Here is an 18,360-nt window from a genome sequence, read left to right on the forward strand (position 1 = left end):
CATATATAGCTTTAAATCATGATTTGCTAGCACCGTTGGAGTCCTTACAATTCCAGAATCCCACTCGAACTGAAATGGGTCAAATCAGAGATGTCTAGGTTCATTAGTGGATTTTGAGCAAAACCCACTGATGACCTTTCCCTACTTGGATTTACCTGAAATAAAGTTCTCTGTGAAGGTCTGAATGGGGAGATGGTATATATGATGTCAAAACGAATTTATACATCCTGGAAACTAAGTTATGCCTCCATGCCAGTTGGCACAGAACCCACTGATGACCATGCTGTAGACTTAAACTCTATGGGAGCACCTTTAAATTTTATTTTATTTTATTTTTTTATAAGGAGCATGGTAGCACATATTGAGTTTATAGAAAGGGGAGATAGAATCAAGTTTTAAAAAACGATATCATACCAAGCCCACGTTGGGCCTGATATGACTCATATCAGGCCTACGTTGGGCTTGATATGCTCTCATATCAACCCACGGTGGGCTTGATATGCTCTCATATTAGGCCCAACGGTGGCTGAATTTTATTTTTTTTCAACACTTGCTACCACACATATATAGCTTTAAATCATGATTTGATAGCACCGTTGGAGTCTTTGCAATTCCATAATCTCACTCGAACTGAAATGAGTCATATCAGAGGTGTCTAGGTCCATCAGTGACTTTTGATCAAAACCCACTGATGACCCTCCCCTACTTGGATTACCTGAAATCACGTTCACTGTGATGGTTTGATTGGGGAGATGGTATAAATGGCGTCAAAACTTATTTATAACCCCTGGATTAGAAGTTATTGCTCCGTGCCAGTTGGCACGGAACAGTGACCTATTTTCTTTTTCAATGACTCCAATCTTATTTTTCAAGGATGACTACAATCCCTTTGTCTGAGTTTTAACTCATTTATATTTCAAAACATATTTACATTACTTTGAAATTTCAAACCCCTTGCTGTTGAATTGAAATGCAGAGATATACTAAACCTATATGGTGTGAAGTATTAATTATGCCTTCCAGGTGATGGTTGACACTTCTCATACCTACAATACCACTGTATCATAAAATAAATACTACATAAAACGATATAACATAAACATCACTTTCCAAAACTATTTTTCTTACAATCCTATGTATGTACTGCATACAAAACATATGGATCAATTCCTCCAATTTACAATTAATTCAAGAACCAGGGGTTGGCGGCATTCTATAGGTCCTCCGATTATGGCCCAATTGTTTGCACCTGCTACATTTGACTTTTACCTTCCAATTATATTTTAACTCGATCCTTGCCTTCTTTCACCTACCCGGTTGCACAAGGCTACTGGGACATAGAATTATAATGTTGTTTACTCCCCTAGGCCAAAATTCCTTGCTTCAACAGGGGTAAATATGATCCATGTATGTCACATTCTAATTCTGTGAATGAAAATAATGTTCACAATATGGGAGTGTATCCATGTTCTGGTGAATGATGACGACAATTGCATGTGAGCAAGGCAATCCTGAAATTTGAAACTTCCCGCAGTTATAATATTTTCTCTCCAAATCAACAATGTATGAAGTGCCTCATGTCTCTACTTCCATTTTAGATTGAGAGTAGGGGTGAACTTTATATCATCTAGCTTTCACCCTCCTTGATTCCATTTATTTGGTAGGATGAGGTGTCAACGCAACATACCATTTCGACACTTCCTCTCTACGGTTAAAGAACAATTGAGCAACTTTTCTTCTGGTATTATCAATTAACATGTTTGTGGGAAGTTCACGCGTCTCCTTGAATAAAGTATTTAAACTCTCTACACAATTGGTTGTTTGCATTGTGTACCTTCTGCCACTAAAGTGTGCATTAGCCCATCTTTTAAGGTCAATGTTCTGAAGCCACTTATGAGCATCTGAATATTTTTCAAGCATGGACTACATTATGAGATCATATTAGAGTGTTGTGTTTGCTCGAGCTGCTGCCCAAAACAAGCCTAAACCTGACCTACTGCCAGTATCTGTTACCATATTGCAAGACATGTGGTGGTAACAAAAACCATGATGAGCGGTAGGATAGACTTTCCTAACCGCTGATATAATGTCGCGATGTCTATATGATACTATAGTTATTAACTCTGGATCAACATTAAAGAATCTCTTCGTATGATCCAAAAACCACTCTCATGCAGACCCATATTCAACTTCAGCGATTCCAAAGACTACTGGGAGGACATTGTCATTAGCATCAATTGATGTTGCCATTAACAACACACCCGGATATTTGCCTCTTAGGTGTGTAACATCAATTCCAATCAATTTGCGAAGATAAGACCTGGATACTCTTCAACAAGCTCCAAAACCCCAAAAACAGCGTTGGAACTGATTATCCCCATTCCTGTGTAGTGACACATAGGTTTCACTATCCCTGACTCTTAACTCACGCAGATATAGTGGAAGATCTCTATATACTTGGTCATAATCTCCAACAACTTTCTTCATCGCTTTCTTTCGAGCTATGTATGCTTTTCTGTATAATATGGTCACTCCAAACCTAGCTTTTGTAGATGTAGCGGAGGCCGGCAAGAGGGGGGTGAATTGCCTGAGAAATAAAAATAACCTTCCTCGGATCTTTCAACTCGAAAATGCAATAGTAAAATAATAACAATTAAATCAACAGAAATGAAAAGAGACTCAGCAGTTAACCTGGTTACAACCAAGGAGGTTGTTAATCCAGGGCGATGAAAAGCACACTAGAAAAGATCTCCTTTATTGAAGGCTTCCAGCCTTTTACACTCTAACAGCTCAGAACTATTGCTAGGAATTGCTTACAGAGTTGAATACTCAATTGATGTTGAATTCCTAGTTCCAGGGGTCTTTAAATAGCCTCTGGAAATCTGATCTCGAGGGTCCGAGGCGCCTCCAACAGGGGTCCAAGGCGCCTCCATCGAGTGGGCGGATAAAACTTTATCCGCAGCACAAACAGTCACTTTTGACCAGTTGAAGGCGCCTTCATCAAGCCTGAGGCGCCTCCAAGGCAGATGGAGGCGCCTCCAAGGTGGAGGTGCCTCCAGTACTGGCTTGAGGCGCCTTAAGCTCTATTTCCAGCATCCTTTCGCTTTTGCTTTGACTTTCGAAGCTCCGTTCTTTTGGGTGATTCCGGCCAACCGAAATAGGGCTCACCCGAACTCAATTCCCGGCCTTCTCCTCGAGCAGCCTTCCTCCCCGACTTAACGTCCTTCGAACGTCGCGCACATTCTTCTCGCCCACCGGTGTACTCTTCCGCAGCTCTCTCGTCCTTCGGACGCACTGAGCCCGTCGACTCCTTTCCCGTGCCGTCCTTCTCGCTAGCTGCGTCTTCCGCTCGACTTCTTGCGCTCCTAAACTCCTGCACACTCAGACACAGAGATCAAACACAAAACATGACCTAATCAACTTGGTTGATTATATCAAAACTACCACGGGGTTCAACAATCTCCCCCTTTTTGATGTGCATCAACCTAAGTTCAAGTTAGGGTAAAAATAGACAAATAGTAATTTTAAAGAAAATGACTAAACTAACATATTTTAGCATAAATTTGCAATAAATAAAATTGCAACTACTTAATAAAGATTTAACCAGAATTTTTCAAAAAAATATTTTAAAAAAAAATCTCTCTCCCCCTAAACTTGTACTTCCCTCTTCCCCTTTGATTACAGCAAAAAACGGGGCAAGAATAAGAGAATATGCTTTTGAAAAATATTAAGTTAGAAAATTTTCTAAGTAAACTGAATTTTTAGAGTTTTTCAAAATAATTTCTAAGTCAAACTTAATTTTTAGAATTTTCCAACAAAATTTCTAAGTAAAATGAATTTTTAGAATTTTTCAAAATAATTTCTAAGTCAAAATTAATTTTTAGAATGTTCCAAAAAAATTTCTAAGTAAACTAAATTTTTAGAATTTTTCAAAATAATTACTAAGTCAAAATTAATTTTTAGAATTTAAAAAAAAATTCTAAGTAAAACTTTCAAGAAACATTTTTCTAGATAATTAAATTTTCTTTTCTTAAATTTTTAAGGAATTTATAAGGAAATGTTTAAAAACTTTTCAAAGTATTATTTAATTCTAATTTTAATGCTTTTATCAGAAAGTTAATTAAACATTTTTATTTCGATATTTCGGCTTCCAGGTAGTGGCGAGACACTAGGCCTTTTTGATTATTGGAGCAACAACCACTTCCTTAGACAAAGCTTCCATAAAGAAACTCAATGTTTAATTTTCTCACTGTAAGTTTTTAACTAAAAGAGAAATTTAGACTAGCAAGGATTTTGGAACCCAATAAAGGTTCCTTCCTACAGGGTTGGTTAAAAACTTAGGGGTACATATTCTTTAGGTATTCTTCTAAGTTGACCCTGATGTTTTCTTATATACCAGTTCAATTTTTCATAAATTCTTAATTTTGATTTTGGAAATTTATTTAAGCATGTATCATTCAATTTCTCAATTTCAACTTTTAATTTTTCATTTTCTAATTTTAGATTATCATACATTTCTAGTGGACATGTTTTTGCTAGGTTTAATTTCAATTCAGCATTTTCTTTTTCTAATTTGAATAAGTCTTTAGAAAGACACTTAATAAAGCGAAAAGATTGAGTCAGGGTTAGATTACGTACCTTACTTACCTGACTAGGTGAGGCTCCCCCTTCACTGCAGCTTTCCTCTTCTGATGTTCCTCCCCTTTCATCTATGCTCATCTCTGAGCTTGACTCTTCTTCCATCTGATGGTTAGCCATTAGCGCTAACCCCGAGAAGGCTTCGACGTCTGATTCGGAAGACGACGAATCTGACCAAGTGACCTTCAGGTTCTTGTGCTTGGAGGTTTCTGGCTTCTTGTACTTGACCTTTTCCTTTTCTTTCTACTTTCTCTTTAATTTCGGGCAGTCATCATTGATGTGCCCTTCTTCGTTGCAGTTGTAGCAACAAACTGTTCTTTTTTTTCGCTCATGCTTCTGCGATCTAAATTTGTTAGATTTAAAAAACTTATTAAATCGTCTTACCATTAATGCAGCTTCAGATTCGTCGATTGAGACTTCGGAGTTAGAATCGTTTGTTCTTGCCTTCAAGGCAATGTTCTGACTTGCGTTCTCCACTTTAATGGGCTCTGCAATCCGAGATTCGTGAAGTTCAAATGTAGAAAATAAATTTTCTAAAGTACTTACCTCGAAGTCCTTAGAGATGTAGTACGCATCTACTAAGGAGGCCTACACTGGAGTTCTGGGGAAGGCGTTGAGCACGTACCGGATTGAGTCCCAGTTCGTTACTTCTTCTCCAAGATTGGTTAGTTGCGTGATCAGCTCTTTGATCCTTGCTTGGAGTTGCGCTACTTTCTTGCCTTGGTTCATCCGGAGGTTCGTTAATTGAGTCCGGAGGATGTCGCGCCTCGCTAGCTTTGCTTTCGAGGTACCTTCGTGAAGCTCCAGGAATTTTTCCCAGAGGTCTTTCGCGGAGTCGTAGCTTCCGATTCGACTTACCTCTTGTGGTGGCAGCACGCTAAGCAGGTGGAATTCCGCCTTTCCGTTGGCGACAAACTCGGCTTGCTCCTTCTTGCTCTACTGATGCTCTTCTTTGTCTTTCGGAACTTCAAAACCATATTTTATAGTTATTAAAATGTCAAAGTCGGTTTTGAAAAATACCTCCATCCGGCGTTTCCATGTTGCGAAGTCTCCGTCGAACTTCGGGGGATGAATATTCGCTCTGACCATCGTCTTGATCATTGTGTTTCAGTCGGCGGTTAGTCCTTTTGAGGCGGTCTCGCTCTGATACCACGTGTAGATGCAGTGGAGGCCGGCAAGAGGGGGGTGAATTGCCTGAGAAATAAAAATAACCCTCCTCGGATCTTTCAACTCAAAAATACAATAGTAAAATAATAATAATTAAATCAACAGAAATGAAAAGAGACTCAGCAGTTAACCTGGTTACAATTAAGGAGGTTGTTAATCCAGGGCGATGAAAAACACACTAGAAAAGATCTCCTTTACTGAAGGCGGAAAAACCTTTTACACTCTAACAACTCAGAACTATTGCTAGAAATTCCTTACAGAGTTGAATACTCAATTGATGTTGAATTCCTAGTTCCAGGGGCCTTTAAATAGCCTATGGAAATTTGATCTCGAGGGTCAGAGGCGCCTCCAACTAGGGTCCAAGGCGCCTCCATCGAGTGGACGAATAAAATTTTATCCGCAGCGCAAATGATCACTTTTGACCAGTTGAAGGTGCCTTCATCAAGACTGAAGGCGCCTTCAAGCTTGAGGCGCCTCCAAGGCAGATGGAGGCGCCTCCAAGGTGGAGGCGCCTCCAGTACTGGCTTGAGGCGCCTTAAGCTTTATTTCCAGCATCCTTTCACTTTTGCTTTGACTTCCGAAGCTCTATTCTTTTGGGTGATTCCGGCCAACCGAAATAGGGCTCACCAGAACCCAATTTCCGGCCTTCTCCTCAAGCAGCCTTCCTCCCCGGCTTAACGCCCCTCGAATGCCGCGCACGTTCTTCTCGCCCACCGGTGTACTCTTCCGCAGCTCTCTCGTCCTTCGGACGCACCGAGTCCGTCGACTCCTTTCCCGTGCCATCTTTCTCGCTAGCTGCGTCTTCCGCTCGACTTCCTGTGCTCCTAAGCTCGTGCACACTTAGACACAGGGATCAAACACAAAACAGAACCTAACCAACTTGGTTGATCACATCAAAACTACCACGGTGTTCAACAGGTTTTATATTTGCTATAATCATACTTGGCTTGTATTGTTCATTAGCAAGAAATTACTCTTCAATAAAAGAAGTTACAAAGGATGAAGAGCATGCTTGATGATCAACATTTTCCCTAATGGTGCCACATTGGTGTTCTTTTATATATTTCGTAACAATGAACTCTACATCCCCTGGGCAACTACTCTCCATTTACACGGTTGATTGAAGCAGACGACTTTTACTTTATTTTTCCGAGTGTCGACTGGGATATATCTCATATGTTTAACCATGACATGTTTCACAAGTGCATTCTTGAACTCTTGTCGAGACGAAAAAATCTGTCAAAAAAAAATTCATGCTCATCCGTTGCCTCTTCAACTGGCCTTTGAAGCAATCGAGAATTTAGAATATATGGATCATCAGCTATTGGGAACTCCTCCTCTAAGTCACTGTACTGCTCTGGAGATATTTCATATTGTTCAATCTGCATATCATCAGCTAAAATTCTTGTACATCTGTATTACATTGCAATTCCTCTCCAATTCGGTTATAATACCCTTCCTCCTCTCTCCAAGTAGGCTCAAAGTAAACATCAAGTGTTGTACAAGGATTCAAAACTTCATCTTCTTGAATACTAGCTTCTTCATTTAGATCAAATGTTAAATTACTGCTTCTATTTCTATTTGTGTTAGACACACAACTATACTGCGAAGATGATGGAATATTTGTTCTGGATACTTCTCCTACATTAGCTCCATGTCCAATGCCAGAATTTGTATCAAGTGTATTCCATATCTCAGAGAGAATTTCTTCAGTTATATGATCGCCCCTGATAAATAAATTCCAAACTAATTTAGTAAATTTGCAACTACATAATCAAGTGTTGTCGTTAATTTATAATTTTTCTCAATTGAAACCACTAGGAAGGGTTGAGCGAGGAAAAGATCTATATGATGTAAAATCCAACTTTTAACCACAGATCACGTTAGACCTGATATCGATGATATCAGGGCCAACGTGGGTCTGATATCATCGATATCAGACCCTTACTAAAGTAGACACTTCTTGTAAACTAGGACCACCACTGACTAAACCCTAAACCCTGAATAAAAAATGGTTAGTCAAACTTAACTATCAACCGCAGAAAATAACAAGACTTAAATCGATTAAGTATCCTATTACATCATATTGCAGGTGTTGTTGAGTATTTATTCCCCACACAACCAAAATAAACCATAACAACCATTTTTTCCACCACCCTTTGCTACAATACTGTAATTTTTATTTACCATCACTACCCTAATTTACAGTAATAAATCTATGCATACATGTCTAAATCTTTAAATGTATTCTTCTACTAATTTCCCTCTTGCAAGAAGTTGCTGACGTTTTTAACTGCAGTTGTCCTTTGGTTTTCTCTTGAAACTCTTACGCCAATATCCCGAAAACCTAACTGGTCTATTTCAATGCCACCAACCAACACGAGCAGTGATGACAAGCGCAGGGTTTATATTTCTTTCGTGTTTATAACACTACGCAGAGGGATGGAGGGAAAGAGACGGTGAGATGACGTACATCCGAACCACATATTATTTTTCAATTCGATTTGTGTCTTGGATGCTTGGAAAATGGTGATTGAAAAACGTGGTTGCCAGGTAGCCAGAGGGGTAATCTGAGAATTGAATTTGTTAAACTGCGTCCTTTGATAAACACCAACCTACGATGTGTCTTTTGGTAAATACAATATCCAAGCAACGCCCTTTGGTAAATTGCCGTTGTTTTAACCATCGAACTCATCTGTCATGACAAAAGATAAGTATGAAAAGGGCAGGGTAACGATTATATAAATTTAATGAATAAAAAAGTATTATATATGGGCTGGATTTAGGGCTGTAAACAAGTCGAGCCGAGCCGAGCTTGGGGGTATTTAAGCTTGTTTGATAAGATAATCGAGCTGAGCCGAGCCGAGCCGAGCCGAGCTTAAAATGAACCAAGCTTTTGAAATGAGTGTTCAAGCTTAGTTTGATTTATTTTTTATGAGCTTGAGCTTGTTTGAAGCTTGACTTGCACTTGGTTCGTTTAAATGTTATTAAGCTCTCAATTCAAGCTTGACTTGAGCTTGGTTCGAGCTTGGCTTGAGCTTGGTTCGTTTAGATATTATCAAGCTCTCAATTCAAGTTTGTTTGATTGTTTGAAACTTTTAATTATTTGATTGGTTATTAAGATTGATAATTTAAATTTATTTATTTTATTTTATTTTATTTTATTTTATTGTTTATTTAGCATATTGAAAAGAATTTTATTAATAAATATTATTTGTGAATATTGTTCATGAACGTTGTTCACGAATATTGTTCACGAACGTTAACGAGCTGAACACATATGTGTTCAAACTTGTTTGTTTAGCTTAACGAACTGTTTAAGCTTGTTTGTTTAATTAATCTAATGTATATTGAACGAATATAAATAATTTCTTATCAAGCTGAATACTAAACTTGTTCATGAACGCTTGATTCATTTATAGTCCTAACTAAATTAGATGCGACTTGATGGACCACACAATAGTGGTTCCCACTACTTGTTGCCAACTGGACCGGTCATTTTCTTTGAACGCTGACTGAGACCTTGTACACAATCCTTCGGAGCGTTGCCGACCCTAACGGGCAATCCGATTCGTCAATCACCACACAGTTTTATCCAACGGCTCTGATCGACTCAGGCCTGCTGGTTAAATAAACCGCCTGCTATTTAAGCGTTCTTCGTCCCCGCTGCTAGGGTTGATCGTCCGCCGCTAGGGATTTTGATCTCAGAGGTAAGAGCTCATCGCTTCATGATCACTCTCACTTTTCTCATCTCGAAACCTGCTGCTGCAAATGTGATATTTTAACCTTCGACTGGATTGACCGTTGGATGTTTTTTGTTTGATTAATAGGAATAGAGAATTCGAGAGATGGCCCCTCCTCAGCCGAAGAGCGGGCTCTTCGTCGGGCTCAACAAGGGGCACATCGTGACCAGAAGGGAGTTGCCTCCTCGGCCTTCGAGCAGAAAGGGGGTATGGATCTCGAACTCATTGGAAGTGATGTTCAATTCTGCTGATGATTGTCTACAATCTCATTGTTTTATTCTTCGTATTGGAGTTGCATGAACTTGTAGATCAAAACTTGTGTGTTACCTTTCAATCAGTAGCTTGTTTGCATATAAACACTTCTTGCAAGTATCAGTGCTTATCGATTTCCAATCTTGGTTCCACAGCCACGGCGTTGTTGCTGAGAATCCTTTAGATGTGTTAGTAATTATCACATCTTTAAACTGTTTCAATGCATATTTATCACTGCACTTAGCTTTTGTGTTATTGTCCCTTTAATCCCTTGATTTAATCCCTTTAATCCTATTTCATACTATGAAATAGGATGAATCTATGATTCTGGAATAGTTAATTTCATTGAGTGTCTATGCTTCTTTTTGCATTTCCATATTCTCTAACGGTCGGGTTTTGCAATGTATTTCATTATTATTTTCAATTAGTGGCCAACTCCATTCTCACGTTTGGCAAAAGTTTTATTCACACTGCAAATTCATATGCACACAACTTAGTTCTTTGTAGCTTGAATGATTTTGGATAGCTTAAGATGTATCTTTTGGAATTCTTTGCCAGAAAACTAGCAAGAGGGTCCATTTCGTGAGGAGCTTGATCAGGGAAGTTGCTGGCTTTGCTCCATATGAGAAGAGAATCACTGAGCTTTTGAAAGTTGGGAAGGACAAGCGAGCACTTAAAGTTGCCAAAAGAAAGCTGGGCACACACAAGAGGGCCAAAAAGAAGAGAGAGGAGATGGCTAATGTTCTCCGAAAGATGAGGTTTATTACTCAATCACTGAGTTAATTATTTTCTACAATGCAGCATTCTATCAATATCTAATAAATGATTCAAATTGATTTTGCTTTTCTGAGTTTTGAATTTTTCATTCTACTTCCATGCAAGTGAGTTTTATTAATCATAATCACACTTGCTGAGATGTTTAATTCAATATATTGATATTATTTGTCACTGTTTGTCATGCCCTTGCAATTAAGGAATTATCACGGATTAGTTTTTTTAATGAGAAATTGAATCTTTGACTAGTCATACTTGTCATGCCCTTGTACTAATCACTGATGCCTTTTATATCAGGTTGAAGGCTCCTATAAGACCACTTGTTAGTTTCAAAGTTAACAAAAGAATCAGTGGTAGTATCAATCCTAATAAAATATATGCTTGAATCTTTCATTTCAATTTGCTCAAACACTCAAAAGAAAGAAAACCTAGCTTATATAACGTTGGCTTCCCTTTGATATTTTCTTAGCTAATTGTTAACTCTTCTAAACCCATGAGTGATTCATAAAGGTGTTGCTGCACTGTTGTCTATACATGCTAAGAGTTTGTATTGAAAATTTTCAAATGCAAAGATATTCAATCACTAACTCCTCGTGTATTTAGGTCGGCTGGAGTGAGTGACAAGAAGAAATGAGGCTGTCTGCAGGATCCGAAGCTTCAATCTTAATCATACATTGCTGGGGTTTTAATTCAGTTGTTTGCAAAAGTAACTTTTTGACTCGTGATGGCTATTATTTTCAGCAACTGATCTGCTTCATCTATCTTTGGAACTGCTTTTAACTTGTGGCTTGAGAACTCTTCTTGTAATTTTTAGCCTGTCAAAGCTAGATCCTAAGTATTATCATAATGAAGTATGGCTAATCATTTAAAACTTTATGTCATAAACTTTCATCATCCAAATTGAAGAATTTTGGCATCAATGTTTCATTAGTTTGAGCAGGGACTCATCTGGGGAATTGATTCTAGTTTACACGACTGCACTGTTTATTACCCAAAGATAAACTCTTACATTAACTCAGTGGATTAATCGACTTCTTCGATCTTCGGCCCTGCTCCGGCACCAGACGATGCTGGAGCATCTTCATCCATGCCAGAAGCTGCTCCTCCCTGATACATCTTGGCTATGATGGGGTTGCAGATACCTTCCAGTTCCTTCATCTTGTCCTCGAACTCCTCCGACTCCGCCAGCTGATTCCCATCCAACCATCCGATGGCCCTCTCCACTGCATCTTCGATCGTCTTCTTGTCAGCTGGGGGCAGCTTGCCGGCGATCTTATCATCCTTGATTGTGTTCCTCATGTTATATGAGTAGTTCTCTAGGGCGTTCTTGGCCTCCACCTTTTTCTTGTGATCCTCATCCTCGGCCTTGTACTTCTCGGCCTCTTGGACCATCTTCTCGATCTCTGCCTTGCTGAGCCTGCCTTGTCATTGGTGATGGTGATCTTGTTCTTCTGCCCGGTGGTCTTGTCCTCTGCCGAGACGTTGAGGATGCCGTTGGCGTCGAGGTCGAAGCAGACATTGATCTGAGGTACACCTCTGGGGGCCGGAGGAATGCCGGAGAGCTCGAATTTACCAAGGAGGTTGTTGTCCTTGGTCCGAGCTCGCTCGCCCTCGTAGACCTGGATTAGTACGCCGGGCTGATTGTCAGAATAGGTGGAGAAAACTTGTTCCTTTTTGGTGGGTATCGTCGTGTTTCTCGGAATCAAGACCGTCATGACGCCACCGGCGGTCTCCAGCCCAAGCGAGAGAGGTGTGACGTCAAGGAGCAGCAGGTCCTGCACTTTCTCGTTTCCCTCGCCGCTCAGGATGGCGGCTTGGACAGCGGCGCCATAGGCTACGGCCTCGTCCGGGTTGATGCTCTTGCATAGCTCCTTGCCATTGAAGAAGTCTTGGAGCAGCTGTTGGACTTTCGGAATCCTCGTCGATCCACCGACGAGCACCACGTCGTCGACGCTACTCTTATCCATCTTTGCGTCCCTCATACACTTCTCCACCGGCTCCATGCATTTCTTAAAGAGGTCCATATTGAGCTCCTCAAATCGAGCTCGGGTGATGGTGGAGTAGAAGTCGATGCCCTCGAACAGAGAGTCGATCTCGATCGTGGTTTGGGCGGTTGAGGAGAGAGTTCGCTTTGCCCTCTCGCAAGCTGTTCTGAGCCGCCGAAGAGCTCTAGGGTTGCCGCTGATGTCCTTCTTGTGCTTCCTCTTGAACTCCTGCACGAAGTGGTTCACCATCCTGTTATCGAAGTCCTCGCCGCCGAGGTGCGTGTCGCCAGCTGTCGCCTTCACCTCAAAGATACCCTCTTCGATGGTGAGAAGAGAAACATCGAAGGTCCCGCCTCCGAGATCAAAGATCAGCACGTTCTTCTCGCCAGAGCTGCTCCCCTTCTTGTCGAGGCCGTAGGCTATGGCTGCTGCCGTGGGCTCGTTGATGATTCGCAGTACATTGAGGCCGGCAATGACTCCGGCGTCCTTGGTGGCCTGCCGCTGCGAGTCGTTGAAGTAGGCAGGGACCGTGACCACGGCGTTCTTCACGGTGGTTCCGAGATAGGCTTCGGCGATCTCCTTCATCTTGGTTAGCACCATGGAGGAGATCTCCTCGGCGGAGAACTGCTTCTCCTCGCCTTTGTACTGGACGACGATCATGGGCTTGTCGCCGGGGCCAGCAATCACTTTGAAAGGCCATAGCTTGATGTCGCCTTGAACGGAGGGATCACTGTAACGCCTCCCGATCAAACGTTTGGCATCTGACGAAACAGAGAAATTTGGATCAGAATCTTCACTTTTCTACGATTTCAAATCAGCGAATCACAAAAGTAAATTGTTAATTCGTCTAACAAATCAGAAAATTGTTAATCACATTACTACAATTCTGAAGACGGAGCGAAATGTATCGTTAACCTAACAAAAGTAAATTGTTAATTCGCAGGGACTACAACACGATGCAGCATATCTAACTCTGCGACCAATCGCCATAGAACAAAACCATCGTAATTGTGAACAAATCGAACGCACAAAAGTGCACACTGATAACGGTTCTAGGCCAAACTTAAATCAAAACACCACATCCATCGAAACAAGGAACAGAGAAGAAAGGGGAATCTTCTACTTACCGAACACCGTGTTGGTAGGGTTCATGGCGACCTGGTTCTTGGCGGCGTCGCCGATTAGCCGCTCGGTGTCGGTGAACGCGACGTAGGAAGGGGTGGTGCGATTGCCCTGGTCATTGGCGATGATCTCCACCCGGTCGTGCTGCCACACTCCGACGCACGAGTAGGTGGTTCCCAAATCGATCCCAATCGCCGGACCCTCACCCTTGCCACCAGCCATTGCCTCCGAGAATAGAAGAGATTCTGTAAAGAGGAGGAGGAAGAAGATGATATCGCTCGCTTTGTTCTTCTTGAGAATTTCGATTGCTGAAGCAAAACGCTACGAATCGAGGAAAGAGAGGACGGGCGGGGTTCTATATATTGACTTCGGGCGGGAATTCTGGAAGCTTCCCTTGGTCGATCATGGCCGTTGGATTCGTTTGATTGGATATTGGACGGCGATGGATGATACGTCTGGGCGTCTCCGGTTGCTTTGAGAACTATCGAGTCATCATTCAAATTCCATGACATAGCACGCGGGCTATTTGATTCCTAATTGGGTCTTGACGGATACGAAGGCCCAGCCCAACTAAGTTGATGTATTATAACTTTTCCTCTCAGTTGCCTTTCTGTAACGGCGGAGCTGCCGTCGCCTCTTCTCGGCTACGTCTCACCTTCGCTTCGATCTTCACGTCGGGTACGCTTATTATGTCCTTTACAATCGTCTCTAGTTTAACCGCTGGCGTTGTTGGATCGGGCAACGCAGGGTTGACCTTGTTATCGTTGTCGCCTGCGTCTCCCGGGCAATTGGGCGGTGGCATATTCAATTATGATTCGCTTTGGATTCACATGGATCGATTGGTAATGTTGTGGTGCGGGATCGGGTAGATGGTATAGATGGGGATTTGGTCGATTTAAGGGATATTTGAAGTGGACGCAGTCGTTTGTTAGGGTTTGGGTTTGGGTTTGGGTGGGGTAAAACGTGGGGATATAGCGGAAAAGAGGGATCTTTAATTGGTTACGCTGATGGTTCGTGATTCTAGGTATTTGGGAAATTTGGGAGGGACAAGGAAAGAAAGAGTCGTTTTTTTTTAATATTATCCTCCCCCACTAAAAGGTTTGCAATTTCTTCTCTGATTGCTTTTGTCACTTTTTTTCTTCTCTTCGACAATCAATAATTGATCTGGGATATTGTCATAATTATCTTCGATTCCTGGAGAATGATTTTTCTTTTAAATTTGTAGCATCGGACTTAAGCTTATTATCATTGGAATTGAGAATTGGCAGTGGTTTTCCATTGTGCCTCTTTGTATTTCTCTTGTTTAAATGTTTTTCCATAGTTCGTCTTTCTATTTCTCTTGTTTAAAACTCTGCCACATCGAATTTGTTTCAGTCGAGATTGTGGTTTTGCTTAATATTAGTAGGGACTTGGAGTTTTGGACTAAGTTTGTCTCTAGGAGAGCATAACCAGAATTGCCAACATAGTGTTCGATTGGTTCTGATTCAAAATGATAAATTTTGATCAGACCAATCAAGTGCATCAGAACGCTGGAATTGGTATGATGGAAAGTATAAAATGCAAAAAATTGTATCAAAAAGTTAAGATGGAATGATTTTTCTTCATTAGAATAAGTAGATTCAAGAATGAATATGTAAACTGTAATTATTTTGTAAGAAAAGAATGTCTCATTCTTGTGAGTAGGACATTTAGATATTGGATCTACTATTTAATAAGAAGGGATATTGATGAATTTATCATTTAATAGGATAAAGAACTGTTGGTTGAAACAGAGTGAAGTATATATTTTTTATCCACAGATATAAAAAAAAATATTATTATCTGATATCAATTAAGTACAGTGCCAATAAGTGATACAATAAGAGAAAATAAGTTGAGATGATTTTTACTTATTCAAAGATGATCAATAGATTTCATAATTTTAAAAGTTGAATCTAGTAGAGAGATATGGGTATGGGGAGGTAAAAGAAAATGTTACTTGATGTAATAGAATTGATATAATTTGATTAAAATTAATATTCATGTAACTGACTCCAAATAGTTGGGATGAATGTGCTTACCTGAAAGAGGGGAGTGAGACTAATATTTCGGTGGTTAAAGGATTGTATTCAAGAAAATTCATCATTTATCTAGAAATGCTACGCAATAGCTGTTTTTGGAAATCTGGTTGATGTTTTTTGGATTAAGAGCCTTTGCCTCTTGAATATGGTCCATTTTCTATTCTCATTCTGACTACTCCATGTATATCATCCATTATTGTTTTTTACTTTCTTTCAAGTTGGCTTTATAATATCATTTCTGTTATTATCATTATAATTGTACATCTCTATGCAATAATCCTGCTCTTCTTATCTTAAATTTGTTGACTATGCTGTCCTTGATGTAGCATTGTTTCAATAGTGCAAGGCCATGTTCTCATTAATTTTATCTGTTCTCTCTTGGGGCTTATCTTATCTGCTTCTATATGATATTGTGCTATATACTGTTACAAACTTTCAACATAATCTATTAATTAAATATACTCTCTGACAGTGGAGGCAATCTTGGTAGATCCTGTCACTAGCAATGGCAACTTCTTTGGATCAATGGATGAGGGAGTTCAATGAAGCATCAAGGCTTTCTGACGAAATTAATGCTATGATTTCTCAAAGGGGCTCTTTACCTCCGTCAGGTCCTGAAACCCAACGTCAATTAACTGCAATGAGGAGGAAGATAACAATTCTTAGGACTAGATTGGAGAACTTGGAGGCCCTTCTTTCAAAGCTTCCTAGCATACAGCCAATGTATGTGTTTCTTGTTCCTTTAAACGTAAAATGTTGAAGCTTGTTTTTTTTCGGAAATCATCCTGGTCTTGTAAAAGAGTCCCTATGCTGCAAATATTTCTTACAAGTTCATATTGTTTCACTTATCTAAACTCTAGTTTGCAAGATGTTGTACCATCCTTTTTGGTACAACATCTTAAATTGAATTGCTTATCCTGTTCAAGCGAAAATTGAATTACTTTATTTTATTGGTTGTACTTAGTATCACCCATTGATTCCTGTTTGGAGCATGACTATTTTGACACATTTTAACTGACTTCTTAGCACAGAAAGGATAAAGAGTTGCATAAGCGACGAGAGATGCTATCAAATCTAAAATCTAAAGCAACTCAGATGGCATCCATATTAAACATGTCCAACTTCGGAAACAGGTTTGCCTAACACAGTGCAATACACTCAGATGGCTTTACAATGTTGCACCCATACCTTTCAATTTTACCACAATAAAGTCTGTTTCAATTCAAACTTGATGGATCACATTTAGATAGTTCGTATGCATGTGATATTTTTTTGTCAATTACTTAATTAGATACTGGACTAACCATTTATCAAAGATAGGGAGGACTTGCTTGGAGATAGTAAAAAGCCAGTTGATGTAGCAACAAGAACTGCTGAGTTGGATAATCAGGGTATTATTGGTTTACAGAGACAGATTATGAGAGGTATAATCTTTATTTTTTTCCACATCTTCAAATAAGTCTCTATTCAACACATTATTACCAATTTATCTGGTTTCATAGAGCAAGATGAGGGCCTTGAAAAGTTGGAGGAGACTGTGTTAAGCACAAAACACATCGCATTAGCAGTTAACGAGGAATTGGATCTGCACACAAGATTAATTGTATGTAATTGCATGACCAAGTAGTATATTTCTCTCTAATGCAGAATGATTCAGCAACAACTTTCAATCTTTAAGGCATCCATTGATAACTGAACATTTTTGTAATGATGCAGAACGATCTGGACCAGCAAGTTGATGTAACAGACTCAAGGCTACAGGTAATATCAGCTTTTCTCTGTTCTAAATTACAACCTTGTGGTCCTTTTGAATTTTGACAGCCGATATATACACTACAGTGGTAAAATGGTGCTGAAAAGACCATGCTTTGAGGATATTGTTATACTTAGCTGCTTATCTTAGAATCTAATCATTTTTGCAATATGAATCTATCGTTGTATTTGACGTGGAAAATTTGTGAACCAGTGTTATTTGACTATTTGCCGGTTTCATGCAGAGAGTTCAAAAGAGACTGGCAATCCTCAACAAGCGCACAAAAGGCGGTTGCTCGTGCATGTGTCTGCTCTTATCCATCGTTGCAATTGTAGCTCTGATTGTTGTGATTTGGGCTCTCATCAAGTACTTGTAGTAGGCGGGACACATCAAGAATGTGACGATGCCATCTTCAAGTGTGTTAAGTTCCTGCTAGTATTTGCTTCCGAGGCTTTATTTGTTGAGTTGCACTCGATACCCGAGAAAGTAAGGATACGCAATGTCATATTCAAGCAAGCCAGTCATTCTCATGTGGTTTACTTGTCGAGCTTGCACTAGTGAAAAGTGAGGATAATGTTGGGTGACTTTTGCATTTATTCAACACAAAAATGAAATTTGAGGTACCGCTTAGGATCCGAGCAGTGTTATGACCTTATTGTGCTATATGATGTGTGCTTTAGATTGTGGAACTTAAATGTTTGGATTGAAATTGTATTGATGAATCTCCCCTTTCTTCTATAATGAATGATTGAGCTTGTTGTGAATACTTTGCCTCTTGTTGATGTTGAGCACATCCACTTTTTTCTAGGGTTTTTAGAGTATAAGGTTTGTGACGCCTTCCGCCATTTTCTATCACAAAATAGCAT

General features: G+C 39.9%; 2 protein-coding genes and 1 pseudogene across 2 annotated transcripts; 2 read left to right on the forward strand and 1 right to left on the reverse strand.

Moving 5' to 3' along the window:
* Window positions 1-9,460: 9,460 nt before the first annotated feature.
* On the forward strand, window positions 9,461-11,450 carry LOC122008386 (60S ribosomal protein L36-2-like). The gene is made up of 4 exons (XM_042564100.1): window positions 9,461-9,515; window positions 9,636-9,755; window positions 10,359-10,558; window positions 11,178-11,450. The coding sequence occupies exons 2-4, from the start codon at window positions 9,654-9,656 to the stop codon at window positions 11,206-11,208; spliced, it is 333 nt and encodes a 110-aa protein (XP_042420034.1). The 5' UTR covers window positions 9,461-9,515; window positions 9,636-9,653; the 3' UTR covers window positions 11,209-11,450.
* Window positions 11,451-11,530: 80 nt separating this feature from the next.
* LOC122008385 lies at window positions 11,531-14,005 on the reverse strand (annotated as a pseudogene).
* A 203-nt stretch (window positions 14,006-14,208) lies between these two features.
* Window positions 14,209-18,258, forward strand: LOC122008387 (syntaxin-52-like). Its single transcript, XM_042564101.1, has 7 exons — window positions 14,209-14,359; window positions 16,214-16,464; window positions 16,773-16,874; window positions 17,062-17,165; window positions 17,244-17,344; window positions 17,458-17,502; window positions 17,739-18,258. The coding sequence occupies exons 2-7, from the start codon at window positions 16,247-16,249 to the stop codon at window positions 17,868-17,870; spliced, it is 702 nt and encodes a 233-aa protein (XP_042420035.1). The 5' UTR covers window positions 14,209-14,359; window positions 16,214-16,246; the 3' UTR covers window positions 17,871-18,258.
* The last annotated feature ends 102 nt before the right edge of the window (window positions 18,259-18,360 follow it).

Source organism: Zingiber officinale, chromosome 8A (assembly GCF_018446385.1).
Source record: "Zingiber officinale cultivar Zhangliang chromosome 8A, Zo_v1.1, whole genome shotgun sequence".
In the NCBI taxonomy this organism is placed as follows: domain Eukaryota; kingdom Viridiplantae; phylum Streptophyta; class Magnoliopsida; order Zingiberales; family Zingiberaceae; genus Zingiber; species Zingiber officinale.

Excerpts from the sequence above, each read along its gene's own strand:
- LOC122008386 (XM_042564100.1), top strand. The coding sequence starts at position 9,654 with ATGGCCCCTCCTCAGCCGAAGAGCGGGCTCTTCGTCGGGCTCAACAAG. Across the intron at positions 9,756-10,358 it reads GGCCTTCGAGCAGAAAGGGG|AAAACTAGCAAGAGGGTCCA; the intron begins GTATGGATCTCG and ends ATTCTTTGCCAG. Across the intron at positions 10,559-11,177 it reads AATGTTCTCCGAAAGATGAG|GTCGGCTGGAGTGAGTGACA; the intron begins GTTTATTACTCA and ends TCGTGTATTTAG.
- LOC122008387 (XM_042564101.1), top strand. The coding sequence starts at position 16,247 with ATGGCAACTTCTTTGGATCAATGGATGAGGGAGTTCAATGAAGCATCA. Across the intron at positions 16,465-16,772 it reads CTTCCTAGCATACAGCCAAT|AAAGGATAAAGAGTTGCATA; the intron begins GTATGTGTTTCT and ends TTCTTAGCACAG. Across the intron at positions 17,345-17,457 it reads ATCTGCACACAAGATTAATT|AACGATCTGGACCAGCAAGT; the intron begins GTATGTAATTGC and ends GTAATGATGCAG.